The 18,774-nt window shown below is 46.8% G+C and overlaps 1 protein-coding gene across 4 annotated transcripts in view; it reads left to right on the forward strand.

Annotated features, from left to right (window-relative positions):
* CCDC18 (coiled-coil domain containing 18) overlaps positions 1-18,774 on the forward strand; it is a 574,107-nt gene that overhangs the window by 134,111 nt on the left and 421,222 nt on the right. For all 4 annotated transcript variants that reach the window (XM_069232377.1, XM_069232374.1, XM_069232375.1 and 1 more), the window contains exon 8: positions 1,990-2,111. In XM_069232377.1, coding sequence (XP_069088478.1) covers positions 1,990-2,111 — 122 coding nt within the window. The remainder of the gene's footprint in view (positions 1-1,989; positions 2,112-18,774) is intronic.

Raw genomic sequence — 18,774 nt, forward strand, 5'->3', positions numbered from 1 at the left:
GACACAGTGACCAAGAAAAACATCTCTGGAGGGCATTTGCGCCCACTCCCCTAGGTCCATGGCTGCTTCTAGGGATCTCACCGGAGGAGTTCCCATTGCTGATGCCTGTTGGGCATCCACATGGTCATCCCTGCAAGTGTGCTAAACACTACTCCAGCAGAACAAGAAGGCAGTGATGCATAATTTACCAGGGTTGTGTTTCATGATTTCCTTAGATAATTGACCTACTCATTCCTACTTCCCGGAACATATTGGTTTGGGACTCATGCTTAAAGTGAGGAATCTGCAGAAAGATGTAGCAATGCATGCAATCGTTACTTACTTTTAGTAAAGATATTTTTGGTGGATACGTAATCTTCCTGCAGATTTATCACCACTCTCCTTCCTTTCCTAAAGCTTGTGTGGTGTATAATACGATACAGAGGTATGCTATCATATTTGTGCTGAATTTGTCTCTGTTGTTGATGCTCTCTTGATTTGTCTGCTCACCTCACCGGAACACAGAAAAGTATTAGAAACTGGCTGTGTGCAGGTTGGCGTCTATTTTAAGCTGTTGACGTAATTTCTAGAAGATACAGTTGCAGCTGGAGCTACGTCGTACCACTTGGTGGTGGGGCAGAGCTACTGCTGGGGAAAAAAACGTTCTGGTCAGTCTGATACCGGGGGAGTGTTCTAAAGGTGGGGAATATACAGGACGGTTGTCCGCCCACCTGCAGAATAGTTACTTGCTGCGCCATGCAGCCTCTTTGTGCATCCTTTCTTTACCCCCCTGAGCTCTAGTTCACTCCCCTTCATCGAGAATATCTAAAGTCCTGCAAAGTCACTGTATGCAACCTTGTTAGGAGGCAACAGACTTCAGTAAGGTTTTCATGCACCGACTAAGACTATTATGTCCTCCACTTCTTCAGAGACTATTATGTCCTCCACTTCTTCAGAGACTATTATGTCCTCCACTTCTTCAGAGCGATGGGATCTGTTACAGTGGATCTACTCGTGGTTTTGCTGCTGGTCTTTGCTGCAGAATGGGACTTTATGTTCCAACACAAAATTCACATCAGCCCACACAGCTAGTCAGTGTCTATTGCACCTCCTCTGATTACATTCATGCTGCTGATGGGCTTTTGTGCTGCCTGTGAAACATGTAAAGCAAACTCTGCCGTTAGCTAAAGGTCTGTCTGCTTGTGTGCTTTTTTTCCACAAACGCTGTCTAGGAGCAAACGCTTCAGGTCAAACCTGACCCAAGCACTTTGTGGCACGCAGTATTTACTGTCTCATGGATTTATGATCCTGCCCTCAGTTGCCTCGCTGAAAATGTCCACCACTTTAATGTACACAGTTAGGGTAGGTAGTATAAATTTTACATTGCAGCTCTCCAATTATTTGCTGTTTGCCAAGGTGACCATCAGAGTTACCTCTGTTTCCCAACTGATTCCATTGTGAGAGGACATTCCTAAATCCTGTGGTGGCCATTGAAGCACCTCTCCAAAGGTAATCTGCAACTCTTCCAGAGCTCCATTGTGACAGATCGGCCCTAGAGCCCCCTTCACTCTGCTCTTCGGGGTCTCAGATTTTGAGTGCACCCTTTCATGAAGTGTGTACTTTGTGATTGGCTTTCATTACACATCATTGCCCAAATACCCTGATTGAGTCAGTGACATGCCTATGGTCACTGGATGTTCTTACTCTAATGTATATGCTTTTATTAACTTATCATTCTATTATTTTGACATTCTCATGCAGTTTTCATTACTTGATTAAATTACATACACCATTCTTGCTACTTTATATTCTTTATTGTTCACGTTTAACATTTTGTCTGTATGTGCTGTTATTAAAAAATAAAATGGCATTTGAAATCCGAGCCATATCTAAAAACGCACCATGCTTAAGAAGAAATATTAAGTTCTACCAACTGTTGTGCTTTGAATCCTGTTGAACTAATAATGTCAGTAAATTCACAAGAAGTAAACTAAAGATCCTTGGTTTCAGGTCAAAGTAGAAGAAGAAGCTTTACAAACAAAGCTGCTCAACTCTGAAAATGAGAGACAGACATTGCAAGAACAATGTAGAGCATTGAAGGCTAAGTTGGACAACATTCAAGAACAGTTCAGGTACTCTTCCAACTATCTAGTAATTGCTGCATTTATCAGACAGTGCTCTAAAATGCTATTAGTATTGCGTCTGGCTGCCAGGATGCAAGAAGTTAAGGTTTTACTATCTGACATTTCTTTTTAATGTTCGCCAAAAACAGACCTAATGCGAAGAATTAAAGAGAGCGGGCTTTGGTTTAGCCTCCTTCAGCCATTGCTTCAATACTCTATCTTTTATATTTGCATTGGTCTGCAGAAGCTAGTCTTGTCTCAGCAGAGGAGGCAGCCCCCATTCAGGCTCTGGATAGGGGAGTGCATTGCTGGAGTCACACACAGGCTTCTCTTCCTTTCTCGTGCAGCTCTGAAACTCTTCCTTAACACCGGAACAGATTTCCCGTCCTTCTTGCCACTGTGGCCTTTTATATTCCCTTCCTACTGCCTCCGTTATCGCCTAGGAGACCAACAGCTCCCAAACTGTCAGATTTCATCAATGATGCAGAAAGAGGACATTGAGACAACAGATCTCTCCCCTGTTGGCTGCTTCCGGACTAAGAGGCCATTATTGCTTTTTCGAAGGGCACATGAGGTTACAGGATAGTCCAGAGTTGTTCACCCTTCCATAGAGGTAGCAGCAATGCTGCCATTGTTACCTCGGCTGTGTGGTGGAGGTGCAGAACACACACACACGAGAAAGAGAGGAAAAAAGATACAAACCGGGAACTCCACCCGCTCCCTTTGATTGCTGTAGTGAGTCCTGCTGGCTCCTGCCTTTATGCGACTCCAAACAAAAAAGAAAATGCTCCAGCAGGACCAATCTGTCTCAACATTCCCTTGACAATTTAGTTATTGTTGGATGTATTTCAGCAAATTTACAAACATTGTTTTGGACCTTTCTAAATGGATATCTCCTACTGAACACCTTGTATAGTTACAATACCCAGAAAAAAAATTAAAAAAATTCATCAAAACAGATTTATTTTGCATCTTTTAAATATCAATCCCAAAAACATTTGCAAAAGACTGTACACCATCCTTTCATTTCGTACATAGTTACATCAGATGACGGTCATTTCCCAGTGCGGACCATCTGGAGATAGTCTGCTCAAGCTGTGACCGTTGGTTTAACCTATGTGCAAAGCATCTGATAGAATTTAAGTAACAGCTCACAAATAAATTGTCCTTTTGAAATCTTAGCAGCAGGATTCTTGAACTATATGGTGTTGATGCGTTTCGGCCAAATAATTCATAGCCTCTTCACGACAATATAAAGGTGTATAAAAGCACAAAACTGCAAATTAACGGGGAAGGGTACCCAGGCACGGGCTGTGTACATCCGGGAACACTGCTGGGCTGTGGGATCTTACAGACAGCAGGTTGGTCCAACTAAAAAATCCTTTTTATTTTGGGCATACTGATGCTAGTACAAATGGTACTGCGAGGAAGAATGCTGTAGTCCAGCAGAGTCCTAATACCAAGAAACACTCCTTCAATTGTTTGCAAGTGTTTTTCAGACTGATTTTTAAAAGATGTTAAATAAATCCGTTTTGATGTATCTGTTCTACTTTTACTGAATATTGTTACTAAATGAGGTGTTAAGTAGGAGATATCCATCTAGTAAGGTCCAGAATGATATATGTAAAGTTGTTGAAATACATCCAATAACAATTGAGGTGTTATTGTCTTCGGACAGATGAGAAAGCTAGAGCTTTTTCCTTTTGTTTGGTATTTAGATATCACAGGCTGTAAAAGGGTTATATGGGCTCTCTGCTGGGTTATTTGTAGTTCTGTGAATCTTCTTCAGCAAGACTGAGATGCACATAGTCATTAGAACCTCATCCCCTTGGGGTTGAGCGAGAGGATGTCCATGCAAATCCTGGACAAAGGGCAGGACTAGAGTCTCTGTGATAGAAGGATCCAATGCCTTCTGCTCCATGTAAGAAGGGCAGCCAACGCCGTGCTCACCATTGAGCCAAACACATGATGAATGAGCTACTAACCTAGCAGCACTAGCCTCTGATATTTACCCATGCACAATAATCATTCTCACTCACATTTACCTGCTATTTCACATTTATATTCACATACGAATTTACCCACCAAGGTGTTCTCTGCCCCATGGAAGAAGGGTGCCCACATTTCCGAGCCAGAACCATGGTGGCAGAGCTACTAACCTGGCAGCGCTAACCCCTGATATTTACCCACCCGAATTAATCATTCTTGCACGTACCTACTAATTCATATTTTCATATGGTCTTACCCACCCCTGCAGTGTGACCCAAACATGCATGTTTACACATAATTTATTAAATACTTTCACTAATACAAAACTGTGTCTATTGGCTTTGTCAGTGATTGTCTTGTTTTGATGTCCATTGTTGCTGCCACCAAGCGGCACCGATGTGGCAGTGATGCTAATGCTTTTGCTTGTAGCAACTAATCACTGAAATGCTATCAGGCATTTTACCACCCAAGCCTGAGCTATGTGGGTTTCGGCTGCACGCTGCTATTGGTTCTAGAGATGAAGGCATTTGCTTAGAGTGCATGAAAGCTTTGTGTGGGTTATTGTGTTTTACATACAGTCACACAGCACCTTCTACACAGTCCAAAATGTTTTTGCAGCAGCACCCGGCTCAGCTAATGAAACTTTTAAGAGTAGGTGAGGCTTACAGATTTAGGAAAAGAGAAAGTGAAACAAGCATTTGCAATGCAATAGGACTCGCATTTGCTCGACTTAGAGCTATTAGCGTTTTAAACTCCTAACCAGACTTTTCTTGCCACATAACCTGAAAATTAAAAGTAAAACAGTTTTCACATAAGCAAGCCAATTCACAGCGCCACGGCCACCCTGGGAATCAGCGTGAAGAGACACACAAAAAGAAAAAGAAGTTCGCTCGCAGTCAAACTTACTGGCAAAAGTGCAATTAGCCAGGTAACAGGGGCAAAGGCCAAGGCGGTAACAAAATTACCCCAAGGAGGGACGAACGTAAACCATTTACAAGTTTCATCAAAGGATTTTTGAAGCGCGAGCCCACGAACGAGTGGTAGTGAAGTGTGTGAGGTGGGCGTGGTTAAAAGCCCAGATACAAACTAACACGTTGGAAAAGCAGCGCTTGCGCGCTGCTATGCTCGACCTAAAAATGAGGGTATAGAATTGGAGGATAAGACCTTGAGATAGGGAAACAAGACTACACGACTAGTAAAAGAGAAAACGTGAGAGCTCCACCCTGACACACCGATGATCTGAGTTTAGCATATTGTGGGATTAGGGCACGTTGTGGGCATAGGAGAGGAGGGGTGTATTCATTAGTCACTGTTTGACACTTAGAGTCCGCTCCCAGCTTTCTCGTGCAGAGAACTGGAGAACAGGAAAATCAATGGAAGTTAAACACTGAGCACCCAAAGTGGCCATCTGTGAAAACTATGCTCAGTAGTACAGATACCGACACACAGAACATCCGTATGTGGAGACGCTTCCTTGATTATGGAATTGAAAAATGTATATGAACGCCATATCGTGCCACACGTTGTAAGCTTCATGTAGCTTTCAATAGCAGTTCTATCAATGTATTTAATTGTAGCTGCAACTAATCCTATTTATTTTTTCTCTAGATCTATTGTTAGCCAAGACCTTTTTTAAAAAAAAAATATATTTCAGCAGTACAGTCATACCTACATAAATACACACTCGAACTTTCAGTCAGCCCTCTCCAACGATTGGTCTGTTGTAGTGTCATATTCACCTTTTGCTTCCCTCTGCACAGCATACATAATGTGGGTCACTTCTCCACCCAGAAAAAAGTCCCCTTTGGTGCCAGGGACTGATGCGTCAGTGTATTTTGTTTTTTTCATTTTCGACGTAACATTATTTTCCCCTTTAAAAAAAAAAAAAATTTAGCAGTGTCTTGCAGCTCCCCCAAACATGCTCATTGTCTGTCGGAATCCGCACATAAATAGTCTTTATAATCGCATGTTTGACCACCTTAGAATGTTTTTTGTAATACTTAAATAGAAGCCATTTTAACGTTGATATCCATGTGTGGACACACAGGGAGCCAACTTTGAATTATTTTCACTAAACTATAACAAACCAGTTAAAGAAGCCCATCAGTGCGTGGACATGGGTAAAGGCACAAGTGGCCTTCTTGCGATGATTTTTCTACAAAACAAAATCCATTTTAAGAAGACTGACAATAGGCATGCATGGTCAACCCTATTACAATTGTTTTTAACAAAAAACATTACAAGATGGCCACTCTTGCATTCAAACACGTGCACACGTGGATGACCACTTTTTTATTTTTTATTATTAAAGTATGAACAAAATTTCAAAGGAAACAAGCACATGCAAAGCTAGTACCTCAGCCGAAACTTACACTTGCTGGTTTCAACAGTGCTGGTTATTCTTTACATTTTGATACTTAAACGTATATTTTTTTTAGTATAAATGCAAGGCTTCATGTCTCACAATAGAAAGGAAAAAATAGGGATTGTTGAACTACAGACTCCTGACATCGGACAACTGGGGATCGCTAGAGTAGTTTTTACTTTATTTTTCATTGGATTTTGAAATACAAACTGTAGGAAGCTGGCCTGGTGTGTGGTCAGTACCTATGGTATTATCTCCTTATACTAGATCGAGGTATTCCCTATTAGTGAGGTGTAGTCAGTGTCTAGGAAGCCAGGCATTCTAGAGGTAGCTGTGGGTGACCAGTCAAGACTTATCTAGGATACATGGAAAGCTTATGCATTACCACTGTAGTCACACAACACTTACACACATGAAAGAACCACAAAGTGTTACAAAAATAAAGGTACTTTATTTTAGTGGCACAAACACTAAACTAGTATATAGGCGATACCCCAACTAGAGGTAAGTAAAGCACACTAATATATGTACAGTAGCAGTCAGGAATTACCATAGAAAGCAATAGAAAACAATGAAAGCATTAGACAATACTGAAGGCATAAGGGGGGACCAAACCATATACTAAGAAAGTGGAATGCGAAAGTCTGGCCCCCACCTAAGGAATTGGAATCAGTAGAGGGGAGCTGGAGGAACTAGGAAACCCACAAGGTAAGTACCAGAGTGCCCCCCCAGCAACCAGGAGAAAAACGGTAAATAACTAGTTCTTCCCAAATCCACCAAAGAACTTCAGAGAGGGAAATTGCAAGACCCAGACAAGACTGCGAGAAACCAAAGGTGGATCCTGGAAGAGGCAGACCTGGAAAAGAAGGGGACCAAGTCCAAATCATGGTGGATTGTTCGGTGGTGGCAGGAGCCACTACCCACCCGTCTGTGGATGCAGAATCTGGTCGATGGAGAGGCAAAGACGGTCAGCAATGCAGCCCTGGAGTAGCTGAAGAGTTGCTGAGTGATGCAGTCGACGTCCCACGCTGGATGAAGAATTGCAGTCAGTCTGTGGTGTGGGAACACCACCAACAAGCCTTGGCAAAGGCAAATTTTGAAAATGAAGAAAAGTGGAGCGGCCAGGGACCAGCAAGGTCCAGGGGGACTCAAACCACAGAAGGATGTCCCGGGTGACCCTCAGCGATCAGGAGAGTCAGAAGAAGAGGAGGCAGCCCTTACAGATGACCCACAGGCAGCAAGAACAGAAGTCGCAGTGAGGCCCTCGCAGCACACCTTGGAAGAAGTCCCATGTGGCAGGGGAAGCACGTAGAGGGCTGTGCATCACAGGGTAAAGTGCTGAGGGCTGGGGCTACCCGGAGCTTGAAGATCCCATGGAGGAGATGCCAACAAGTCTTGGTAGCTGCAAGAGACGCAGTGCATAGGGGTACTGGAGAGTCAAGGACCTACTGTCTCCCAAGTTGGGCAGCTGGCAGAGAGGACCAAGGGGACCACTCCAGACCACCACCTGTGATGCAGGATCCATGCAGCTCAGGAAGAGCGGAGATCCATGCATCCGGTCATCATTGCAGTTGGTGCCTGCAGATGCAGGGGAGTGACTCCTTCACTCCATCTGCTGCAGACTGAAGATTTCCAACCCTCAGAGGATGCACAGCCGGGGAAATGTTGCAGTTGCTGGAAGGAGCCAGATAAACAGTGTTGCAGAGCAGAGTCTTCGCTGTAGCTGCAGATTGTAGGTTCCTATGGAGTCCAGCTGTGGGTCCAGTGGCCAGAAGTTGAAGTAAGCATTGCAGAGGAGTCCTGCTGGAGTCTTGCACGTCGAATCTGAGGACCCACTGAAGAGGGAGACCCTAAATAGCCCTGGAAGTGGGATTGGTCACCTACTAAGTTGACCACCTATCAGGTGGCGGCTGTGACATCATCTGCCTGACCTGGCCACTCAAATGCTGCCAGAGGCCTCTGCTCTCCTTGGATTCAAGATGGCAGAATCAAGTGGCCACCTGGAGGAGCTCTGGGCACCACCCCTGGGTTGGTGATGGACAGGAGAGTTTGTCCAGTTTTGTTCCAGAGCAGGGACTGGAGGTCCCTGAACCAGTGCAGACTGGTTTATGCCAGGAGGGCACCCTTCAAAGCATACCAGTGGCTTGGGGAGGCTACCCTGCCTAAGCCAGGTTTAACACCTATTTTCAAAGGGAGAAGGTGTTGCCTCCCTCTCCCAAAGGAATTCCTTTGTTCTGCCTTCCTGGGCTTGAGCTGTTCAAGCAGCAGGAGGGCAGAAACCTGTCTGAGGGGTGGCAGCAGAGGGGGCTGTCCAGAAAACCCCATAAATTTGGTAGGAGCAATGCTGGGGAGTCCTCTAAGGAGCCCCCAGGGAGCATGGAATCATACAACCAATAGTGGCAACAGTATTGGGGTATGATTCCGACATGTTTGATACGAAACATGCCCAGGTTCGGAGTTACCATTATGTAGCTGGACATAGGTAGTGACCTATGTCCAGTACATGCGTAAAATAGACTCCCTGCACTCAGGAAGTCCAGTAAAATGGAGCTGGAGTTCATGGGGGCACCTCTGCTCATGCAGGAGTGCCTTCACACACAGGTAGCTGCACCCTGCCGTCTGGGATGGGGGGGCTGCCATAGGGGTGACTTACAGTGACCTGGTGTAGTGACCTGAAGTGATAGGGTGCATGCACCTGTTCATGCAGGCTGCAATGGCAGGCCTGCAGACACATTTTACGTGGCTCCCATGGGTGGCATATTACATGCTGCAGCCCATGGGGAACCAATTACCTGGGTACCATATAGTAGGGACTTACATGGGGGCACTAGTATGCCAAATGCGGGGCGTGTGAAGTCCCAGCAACCAAATTTAAAGGGTGACACCACAGTCACTGGGGTCCTGGATAGCAGGATCCCAGTATACACAGTCAAAACACACTGACATCAGGCAAAAAGTAGGGGTAACCATGCTAAAAAGTGGCTACGTTCCTACACAAACGCATCACCTTATGAGAGGATGGTACTCATGTGATCAACCTTTCATACAGCTTACAAATCAAAAGAAAATGTTCACAGAAAAAAACGCAATAACCAATATACAACCAGCCGACTCCCAACTCATCTCTCAATGAGCTTGTAGCTATTGGGAAGCTATAAAGGTGTAGTGCAGATAAAAATCATTGGAAAGGACTGAGCAGCTCTAAAGAACTGCTCCTTAATCAGCAATGCAAAAGAAACAAGGGGAAAGAGAGATATGTATGCACCACTATCACATATGTGCAGCGTGGCCATGCTGTGATCCAAGAGTCTATGGCAGTTTGTCATATGAGTCCTTGATCATTGTCGGTTCTGTAGGTCAGAACAAATACATATTTCCTCGTCATGAAGAATCTATTTGGTCAGTACCAGGGTGAAACCAATTAATGTGTAAAAGGGCTTTCTTATGGTCAAGGAAACAGGACCATTAGTTGAGCCTCTAGACTAAGCAAGTAAGATATATTCTGACAGCATAGAGGTAACCTGCATCCAGAACAATTAGCCAGGCCCCACACAGGATTTGCATCTCTGGCTCTGCACCTAGAGCATATGACCTCATCAAACCCATGAATACTGGGAACCCACACCTGGGTCAGGAATTTGATGCAGGCATTACTGAGGAAAGTTTCACTCCTGCACTGAGTTTGGCAGGCTCTGTTGTGTGACGATCACTTGAGGATGCCTGCTCGAGGTCAGTCATCAATTCATCCCAGGTCTGACGCTGTGGGTCTCTTTCTCAGACCTCACACCTCTTCTCTCTGGATTGCTGGAGCCTCGGCTGTGCCCCATTTCAGCATTGCCTCCCACCAGCATGTCGCCTTCGGCAGCACATCAGCTTCCCAGCACATAGTTATTAGCCTACGCACCAGAAAGAGTACCGCAGTGAAGTGGGTTGAGGCCCTCATAGCTTTCCTGCACCTTTATAGGCCTAATACACAGTCGGCCATGCAGTCAAGGTCAATGCGGTCTGTTGTAGTGGTCAGTACATTCATGACTTTTGTCCAGAGGATCCCGGCCATTGGGCAGCTTCAAAACATGCGGCGCATATGCGCTTCAGTCCCCTGGCAGCGTGAGCAAGCCAGAGAAGCCATGGGATAGATTCTGTGAAGCCTGGCTGAGGTAAGATACGTTCTATGCAGTATATTGTGTTGGATGATTTGGAAGTGAACGTTCTGGGAAGCCTTCCAGAGGTATTGCACTGTTCGGGCCCATTCCTTCAAAGCAAGTGCTCAGGCAATGTCTACTTCCCAAGCTTATTTGAGTGTGTCTAGGGAGTCCTGTAGTGTGTGAGTTTGCACTTTAGTCATCCAGGTAATTGGGCCAATCATGTGCATGGCGTGTATCGGCGGGTATGGGTTAGGATGTTTGCTCACTATACCCCACATCCTTTCCATCTCTCCCACCAGTCTCCAATAGGCTGGGAAGTGTCCCACTGCGATCCCTGCCGTGTCCACCAGCTGATCAAAGGGTAGAAGGGTCCCATCCAAAAACAAGTCACTCAGGGCGCAGACACCCACTGCTTCATACACTGTCAGCAAATCTGTTCTCTCAAAGTGCAGAGGGAGCTCAAGCAGATTTCGAGGTTGTATTGCGGCATATCCAACATGATGGGCAAGGCTCTGGTAAAACTGCCATGGGCCACCTGCAGCAGGCTGTTTGCGGGCAGGGTTGGTGCCGCACCAGTTATGAATACGTCCAGCACCAGCTAGTGTGTTCTCTCATCGGGTTCTTGGCCCAGTTCCTCCATGTGTCTCCCCGCCAGCCACCAGGTTGGCCACTGCAGCTACGCTGCCAATTAGCAATGTTTGAAGTTTGGGGCGGCAGACCCCACCTTACTGTAACTTGGACAGCGCCACCCGTCTCCTTCCTTTGTTCCAAATGAAGCCACTCAGCACGGCTTGCAATGTACAGAAGGTGCTGCGAGGAACCATCATCTGTAAATTAACAAAGTAGCGTAGGAGATGCAGGAGCATCACTATTTTAGAAAGCATCACCATGCCCTGCACCAACAGAGGGTTCATCAGAAGGAATACCCTTGAGGGTGGGGGGGTGTTATTGCCCTCATGAGGTTTCCATCCATTTGTTCACGGGGCACATGATAAATGTTAATGCCAAAGCAGGGAATTGTGCGGGGCTCACAGCATATGGTATAAGTGCCCACCACAATGTGCTGCTGGGGGAAATCAGGGTGGGATGGGAAAAAGCAGGTATTCGCCCAGTTTTAGCCCAACTCCGAGGCAGATTGGAAAGTGTCTAGGATGGTCACAATCTCATCAGTGCCTAATCTGATGTCCCTGACGTAGATAACAATGTCATTGGTGTATAAAGAGACTACGTGAGTTGTCTGGCTATGGAATGCCAGAGGCATGGCCCGCCTGCCCCAGCCTTTATGCTATTGGTTCCCCTGCTAGTGCAAAATGCAGGGGAGTGAGGGCAGCCCTGGCGTGTACCCCTGCTGATTGTGAAGGGGGGGCAAAATATCTTCTGCAATATTTTTACCCTAGCAGTCTGGTGTGCATGGATAATTTTGATGAGCTGCAGCATTCCACCACGTATGCCAATCGCCTCCAGCGTCGCAGACATGAACCGAACAGTCTAAGATGTTGAATGCTTTTTCTAGGCCCAAGACCACAGAGGCTGCAAATGGCCAGTGACTTGGAGCTGCCTCCATTATTTGATGTAGCCTGCGACTGTTGAGTGTTATGGAACTATTTGGCATAAATCCTATCTGAACTTGATGGAGCAGATCTGTTAAATGTTCCAGGCGCCCTGTGGTTCTGGCCTTCCTCAGTATCTTATAGTCACTGCCCATCATCGACGATGACGTATAGCACACTGTCTCAAGGAGGTCGTGCCCTGGTTTCATGAGTGAGATTAGGTGTGCTTCACGGTTCGGGGAGAGTGTCCTGTCACAAAGGCAGCCTTATATACTTCCAGGAGCTTACCGCCCAGGGTTGCCTTGTATGTTGTATTGAATTCGATTGTTAGCTCATCTAGTCCTGGGGTTTTACATGTGGGAGAGGCCCAGATAACACTTTAAATGCTCCCTGATGAAGGAGGAACTTCAAAGTCTCACGATGCTTCATCTCCACTGTGGGTAACTGGATCAACATAAGAAGTCAAGACACTGCTAATGACGATGCACTGGGTCCAGGCTGGTGTAAAGTATGTGGTAAAAGGCACAAAATGCCTTGTGAGTGTCCTCATGACTAGTGGCTAGTTTTAACAGGGAGGGGCACATAACTGTAATCAGGGCTGTGGCTGTTATAGTTCTCAGGGGCCACGCTGATAAATGAACTGCCTTACCTCCTTCAGCATGCATTCTGACCTGATGTGCTTTATAATTAATGCATTGCAGTGATTCCATCAGGTGAGTGTGCTGGTCTCAATGCTTAATCAATGTGGCCTTTTTGGATGGGTTCCTCATGCCTCATTTTCAAGAGTGCACAGTCATATTCTTCTTGTGTCATCTCCTGGTGTATGGTTCCCCTCGTCCCTATCACAGTGTGAATTAAGTGGCCACGTATAACCAACTTCAGGGCCTCCTATTCCACCAGCAAGGTGGTATCAGACCCCCGGTTGTCTGATCATAAGACAGCATGGCGTTGCTTGCCGACTCTCAGAACACTGTCTTCCAAAGTTGTGAGTTGTAAGCGCTGCTCGGTACAGTAGGAAGCGGTGCTCCATATGCTACCTGGAGAAGCAGTGGGTTGTGGTCAGACAGTCTTTACAAGATATTCCGCCTATGTAACGAGCGGAGGTGTCTAGTGGGCTGATGGAAGTTCTGGCGGTAGTTTAAGTAAGTGGGTCCGCAGTTGTGTAAGACCTTGTATGCATGGGTGAAGAGCTTGAACTGGCATCTTGTCTGTACATGGATCCTGTGTAGTTCCCTGAGCTAGAGGGTGAAGTGTGTTCATGCAGGGAGATCTAGTACAACAATAACAGCAGCAACTTTGTTTGTTTTAAGATTATTGTTGCATGGACCTTTTTTTTCCTCCAATTAGTATGAATTAAAAAGCATGGTCACTTCTTTGTTGTGTTCTTTATAGAAGTTCTGAAAGGGATTATCAAATGTTTAGTCAAAGATGTCTTCACTTTTTTGCGAGGAAGGCGAGTGGAGTGAAAGCCACATAACTGACTTTCTCATATCTCTTAAGATATGCTTGTCAGTAAGTTGCTTCCCTCGCCGCACAGCTCTGCCTGGTAGCTGTTGCTCCCTGACCCCCTCTAGTCCAAGTTCGAGGCCCTCCCGCAGGCACCGACCTGCGCCTCATCCCTGGTGGTCTAGTGGGGAGCATCTAGGCTCTGTTACTGTTCTCTGCCTTCTCTCTGTTTCGGTCTCTCTCTCTCTCTGTCTCTCTCTCTTTCTCTTTCTCGCTCTCTGATTTCTGCCTTCCCCTCTGATTTCTGGCTTTCTGCCCTTTTATTTCGCCTTCCTTTTGTCCTATCACTTTTTTTCAATGTTTCTCTTTCTCCATTTTCTCCTCCTTTGTGCCTTTTTCCTTTCTGTTCCCTTGCCGCTGCTCGTCCATCGCAGCCCGCCCCTCTCCAGCACTGTTTCTGCACATCCTGCTTCCCTCCTCCCATCTGTCCGGCCCTCCCCAAACACTACTTAATGGCGGCCAGTGCGTGGTGAAGGAGCGACCTTACTGACCTTGTCAGTCAGTTGCTTCTCTCGCCGCACAACTCTGTCTGGTAGCTGTTGGCCCCTGACCCCCTCCGGTACAAGTTTGAGGCCCTCCTCCACCTGCAGGCACCCGCCTCCGCCTCATCCCTGGTGGTCCAGTAGGGAGCATCTCTGATCTGCTGCTGCTCTCTGCCTTCTGTCTCTATTTCTCTCTCTCTCTCTCTCTCTCTCTCTCTTTCTCTCTCCCTCTCCCTCTCTCTCTCTCTCTCCCTCTCTCTCTCTCCCTCTCTCTTTCTCTCCTTCTCTTTCTCTTTCTCTCTGTGTCTTTCTCTCTCTCTTTTCTCTTTCTCTCTCTCTTTTCTGTCTTTTTATCTCTCTCTCTCTTTTCTGTCTTTCTCTCACTCTCTCTCTTTCGTTTCTGTCTTCCTCTCTGATTTCTGCCTTTCTGCCAAAGGCAAACCCGTCTGTGCCCGGACCATCCACCGCTATGACTCCCTCAACACGCATCGCCAAAGAACACCCAGGGCCCTTTCACCTGCCACAACTGCACCTTTGCCTGCCACAATACTCCAGACTGCCCAACAGCATGACCAACAAGACCTCACTGCCACAGACGATGTCCAAACCCTCCTTGACAGGCAAAACGGCAGCCCTCATCCTCCCAGACCTGTCGGCTACTTTCGACATCGTCTCCCACCACACCCTCAATGCAAGACTCCACAATGCCGGCATCTGCAACAGAGCCCTACAATGGATCCTCTCCTTCCTCACTGACAGAACACAGAAAGTCAGACTGCCACTGTTCCACTCAGAAACCACAGAGATCAGCTCTCAGAGCCCCACCCTCTTCCACATCTATATGGCCCCACTTGCAGCCATTGTGAGAAGCCGTGGACTCAACATCGTCTCCTACACCGACACCACCCAGCTGATTCTGTCCCTCACCGATGATCCAGCAGCCAAGAGCAACTTCCACAATGGGATTAAGGCAGTCGCTGCCTGGATGAAGGAAAGCTGCCTCAAGCTCAACTTAGACAAGACTGAAGTCCTCATCCTGGGCTCCACTCCCTTTGCCTGGGGTGATTCCTAGTGGCCTGCAGGGCTCGAATCCCCCCACACACCAATGGACCACACATGGAAGCTCTACATCATCCTAGACTCTGCGCTCTCCATGAACCACCAAATTAATGCCGTCTCATCTTCCTGCTACCACACGCTCCGCCTGCTTCGTAGGATCTTCAACCAAATCCACAAAGACAGTCACGCATGCTCTGGTCACCAGCAGACTCGACTATGGCAACGCACTCTATGCCGGCACTACACAAAAAATTAAAACAACTGCAGAACATCCAGAGCGCATCCGCCAGACTCATCCTGAACTTCCCTTGACACAACCACATCACCGGACACCTGAAAGACCTCCACTGGCTCCCAGTCAACAAGAGAATCACCTTCTAACTCCTCACGCACGCCTACAAAGATCTCTACAACTCAGGACCCGCATACCTCAACCACGCCTCCCCTTCTACACACCCACCAGACATCTCCGCTCCACCCAACTGGCCCTGGCCACCATCCCACGCATCCGCAAGACCTCGGCTCGAGGACGATCCTTCTGTAACCTCACTGTGAAGACCTGTAACTCCCTGCCCCTGCATCTCAGGCAATCACCATCTCTGCCTCAATACTTGGCTCTTCGACTGAGCCGCAGATGCTCCTGCGCCCCCCCCACACGCACACACACACACATCACCTTGAGACCCTCACGGGTGAGTAGTTGCACTATGTAAGAAATCTGATTGATGCTCCCAAGTCTTTGTGTGAACATGTGTAAGCCCCTGACATTCCCTATAATGGGGTGGACGATGATCTTTGAGGACCCCCTCTAAGATTTCGCTGTCTGGGCGTGCAGGTAGTGCGTACCACTGAGATGCAGTGCAGACATGACATGGGCAGAGTCCTGACGGACCTGGAGGTTTTGGTGGCCTTGTGGTGTAAACTTTCATTATCGGTTGCTGGTAGAGTGGTGCTTGCCAAGATGGTCTTCCTATCTCACTGCCTCTGTGCACCTCAGAACACACAGTACCCTATTACTCGCTATACTTTTAACAAGTTGAATAGTCTGCTGGTGGCCCTGGTCTGGTCTGGTAAATGCAGCAGGGTGTCACTCCGGGTCCTTCAACTGGATATGGAGGAGGAAGGGCTTTGGCTGCCGGATATAGAACTGTACTATGTGGCTACTCATTTGCAGCATGCAGTACACTGGTGTGCTGAGGGATCCAACTGTAATAAGAGGCTATGGCCGGACTGCTGGAGGAGGCTGAACTACTACCACTCTGCGTAATGGCGAGAGCCTGGGCACGTATAGGGTGCTCCTACGTAGTGCGGCAGACGGCACACACATGAGAATTGGTGGTCTGACGGGTCCTGAGCCAGTCCCCATTTTCGGCCTGTATACCATTGTGGTGGTTGCAGCCCTTTCTTCAAATTACACCAAATTTGGTAGGAAGGTAGGTCCTGGTCTAGTACTTTTCATGTTTTGATGTAATTCCATTCAGAAGTTTTTGAGAAATTAAGGGGGCAACAAATGTGTATATCTAGGGACATGAACGATTCGCAACCCCTTTTGATCTCGTGCAGAGATCTGATTGGCTCAAAACACTTTAGCAACCGAAGCTGTTAAAGTGTTATCAGCCATCTTGGGACTCTGCTGTAGCCGAGTCCAAAAACAAAACAAAAAAAAAAACTAAAGGGGCCAGGGTATGAACATCCTGGCTCCTTAGCTCAGATGGTGAGATTGCAAAGGCCCACCCACCCCCAGGACATTTTATTTTTATTTTACGAGCAGAGATGGTCTCCCATGCTTTGTTAGTCTAATGCCCCCAAGTGGGCCAAGTCCAGGGGGCTTTGTAAAAAAAAAAAAAGTGTGTTGTCCTGATTCCCCAAGGAGCACCACTTCCATGGAGCTTATTTTTTTGTATGTGGGGCGGGGCATGTGGCCCCCCCTGCTGCCCTGGGGACTGACACTTCTCCAAGGCTTTCATGTTATATGCCGAAAGGGCGGCTGGCCCCCTTCTCTGCCTTGGTGACCACCACCTCCCGAGACATTAAGCTAATATTATGCGGGGGCCTGTGTCTCCCCCCGACCTGGGGACCACCACCCTCTCGGGCTATGTAAACATTGGTTGGGGGGCGCGTGGCCCCCCTTGTGGAGTCACTAGTAGCCCTGAGGACCGCCACCCCCAGGGCCAGCTCCTGCTTTGGGGGTTCGAGTCCAGCTAGATAGATTTTTTTTTTTTAAACAATAAATTATTTTATGTAAAATAATAAATACATTTTTATTTTTATATTGAACACAAATATCTCATTCTAGCTATGAGATTTTAAAACCTTAAAAAACTCTGTTTCACTCTCACTTTCTTTTCACACACCCACTTTCAAACCCACTCACACACCAACTCACAGACCCACTCAGACATTCGGGCACCCACTCATACATCCACTGACCGAGACAGGCCCTATGGCCAACCTGCGCTGCGCTGCGCGCGGCCAAAGACCATGCATGGTTGGGTGTTTATAAGGGCTTGACTGCAAGGCCAAGCATTGTGACCAACCCCCGCAGCGCACGGCCAATTGCTGTGCGTGGCATGAGTCACAATAATGTATAGAAATTAAAATTACGTTAAAAAAACCTGATAGAAATTCACTGGAAAAAAAAAAAAAAAGGTTACAGGGACGTTATAGTTAGGTTCTGAATTCACTCGTAGAAAACCATAGAAATTCAGCAGTTATAGTTAGAGATCTTTTAAGTAACTATAACTCACGCACTAAGGTAACTATAACTCGCGCCTTCGCCATGCACAGCTAATTACTCCACATATTATGTCATTGATGAGATCTTGTATGGCATCTTTGATATCACTGCAATGTTTGCAATAACATTATTTATAAAAAAAACTGTGCATGGCAAGGGCACGAGTTATAGTTACCTTAGGGCGAGAGTTATAGTTACTTGAAAGAACTCGAACTTCGAAGGCAAAATGTACTTCTATGAAACTCCACAGGAGGCAATAGACTGGATGGACGGCTTAGGTTTGAACCGGAAGGACTGAAAGCCTCAAATGAATGAAACCTAGGTGCAGGGAACCAGGGCGATCCAGTCGCCACCCGGAGCCGTCCTTACAGCAGTACAATGCAGCCAGAAGTGAAACAGAATCTTGGTCAATTCTGATGGGTCCTTTCGGGCTGCATGCAAACCCATTGAGACATGCAAACCCTACTCACCTCTGCATATCGTCCAAGAGACTAAATGATGACACGCTCTGAGAATAAAAGATTCAAGAGGACCACTGATTGATGGTTACAATGGTAACCGGAGAATTTAATTTTGCACACAAAGGGCATCAAATGACAGTACTACTTTGATAACTTTTACTGACCGTCAGTCTGCAGTATGCCCCGGGAGGAACGATAGATGTGGCCTGTAAATTGCCAGGATGGGGAGGTCTGGGATCTAGGCCGCTGCAAAATTATTGAGCTCCTGGCTAGGGCTTGTGACTAGCGGAGTTTCTGGGGCCTCAGTCAGTTGATACACTAACTGTTTAGTTTTTTTCCAAGTTACAAGATCAAGTAGGATTTAGGCGCACGGCGGAG

This window comes from Pleurodeles waltl, chromosome 4_2, assembly GCF_031143425.1.
Source record: "Pleurodeles waltl isolate 20211129_DDA chromosome 4_2, aPleWal1.hap1.20221129, whole genome shotgun sequence".
Taxonomy (NCBI): domain Eukaryota; kingdom Metazoa; phylum Chordata; class Amphibia; order Caudata; family Salamandridae; genus Pleurodeles; species Pleurodeles waltl.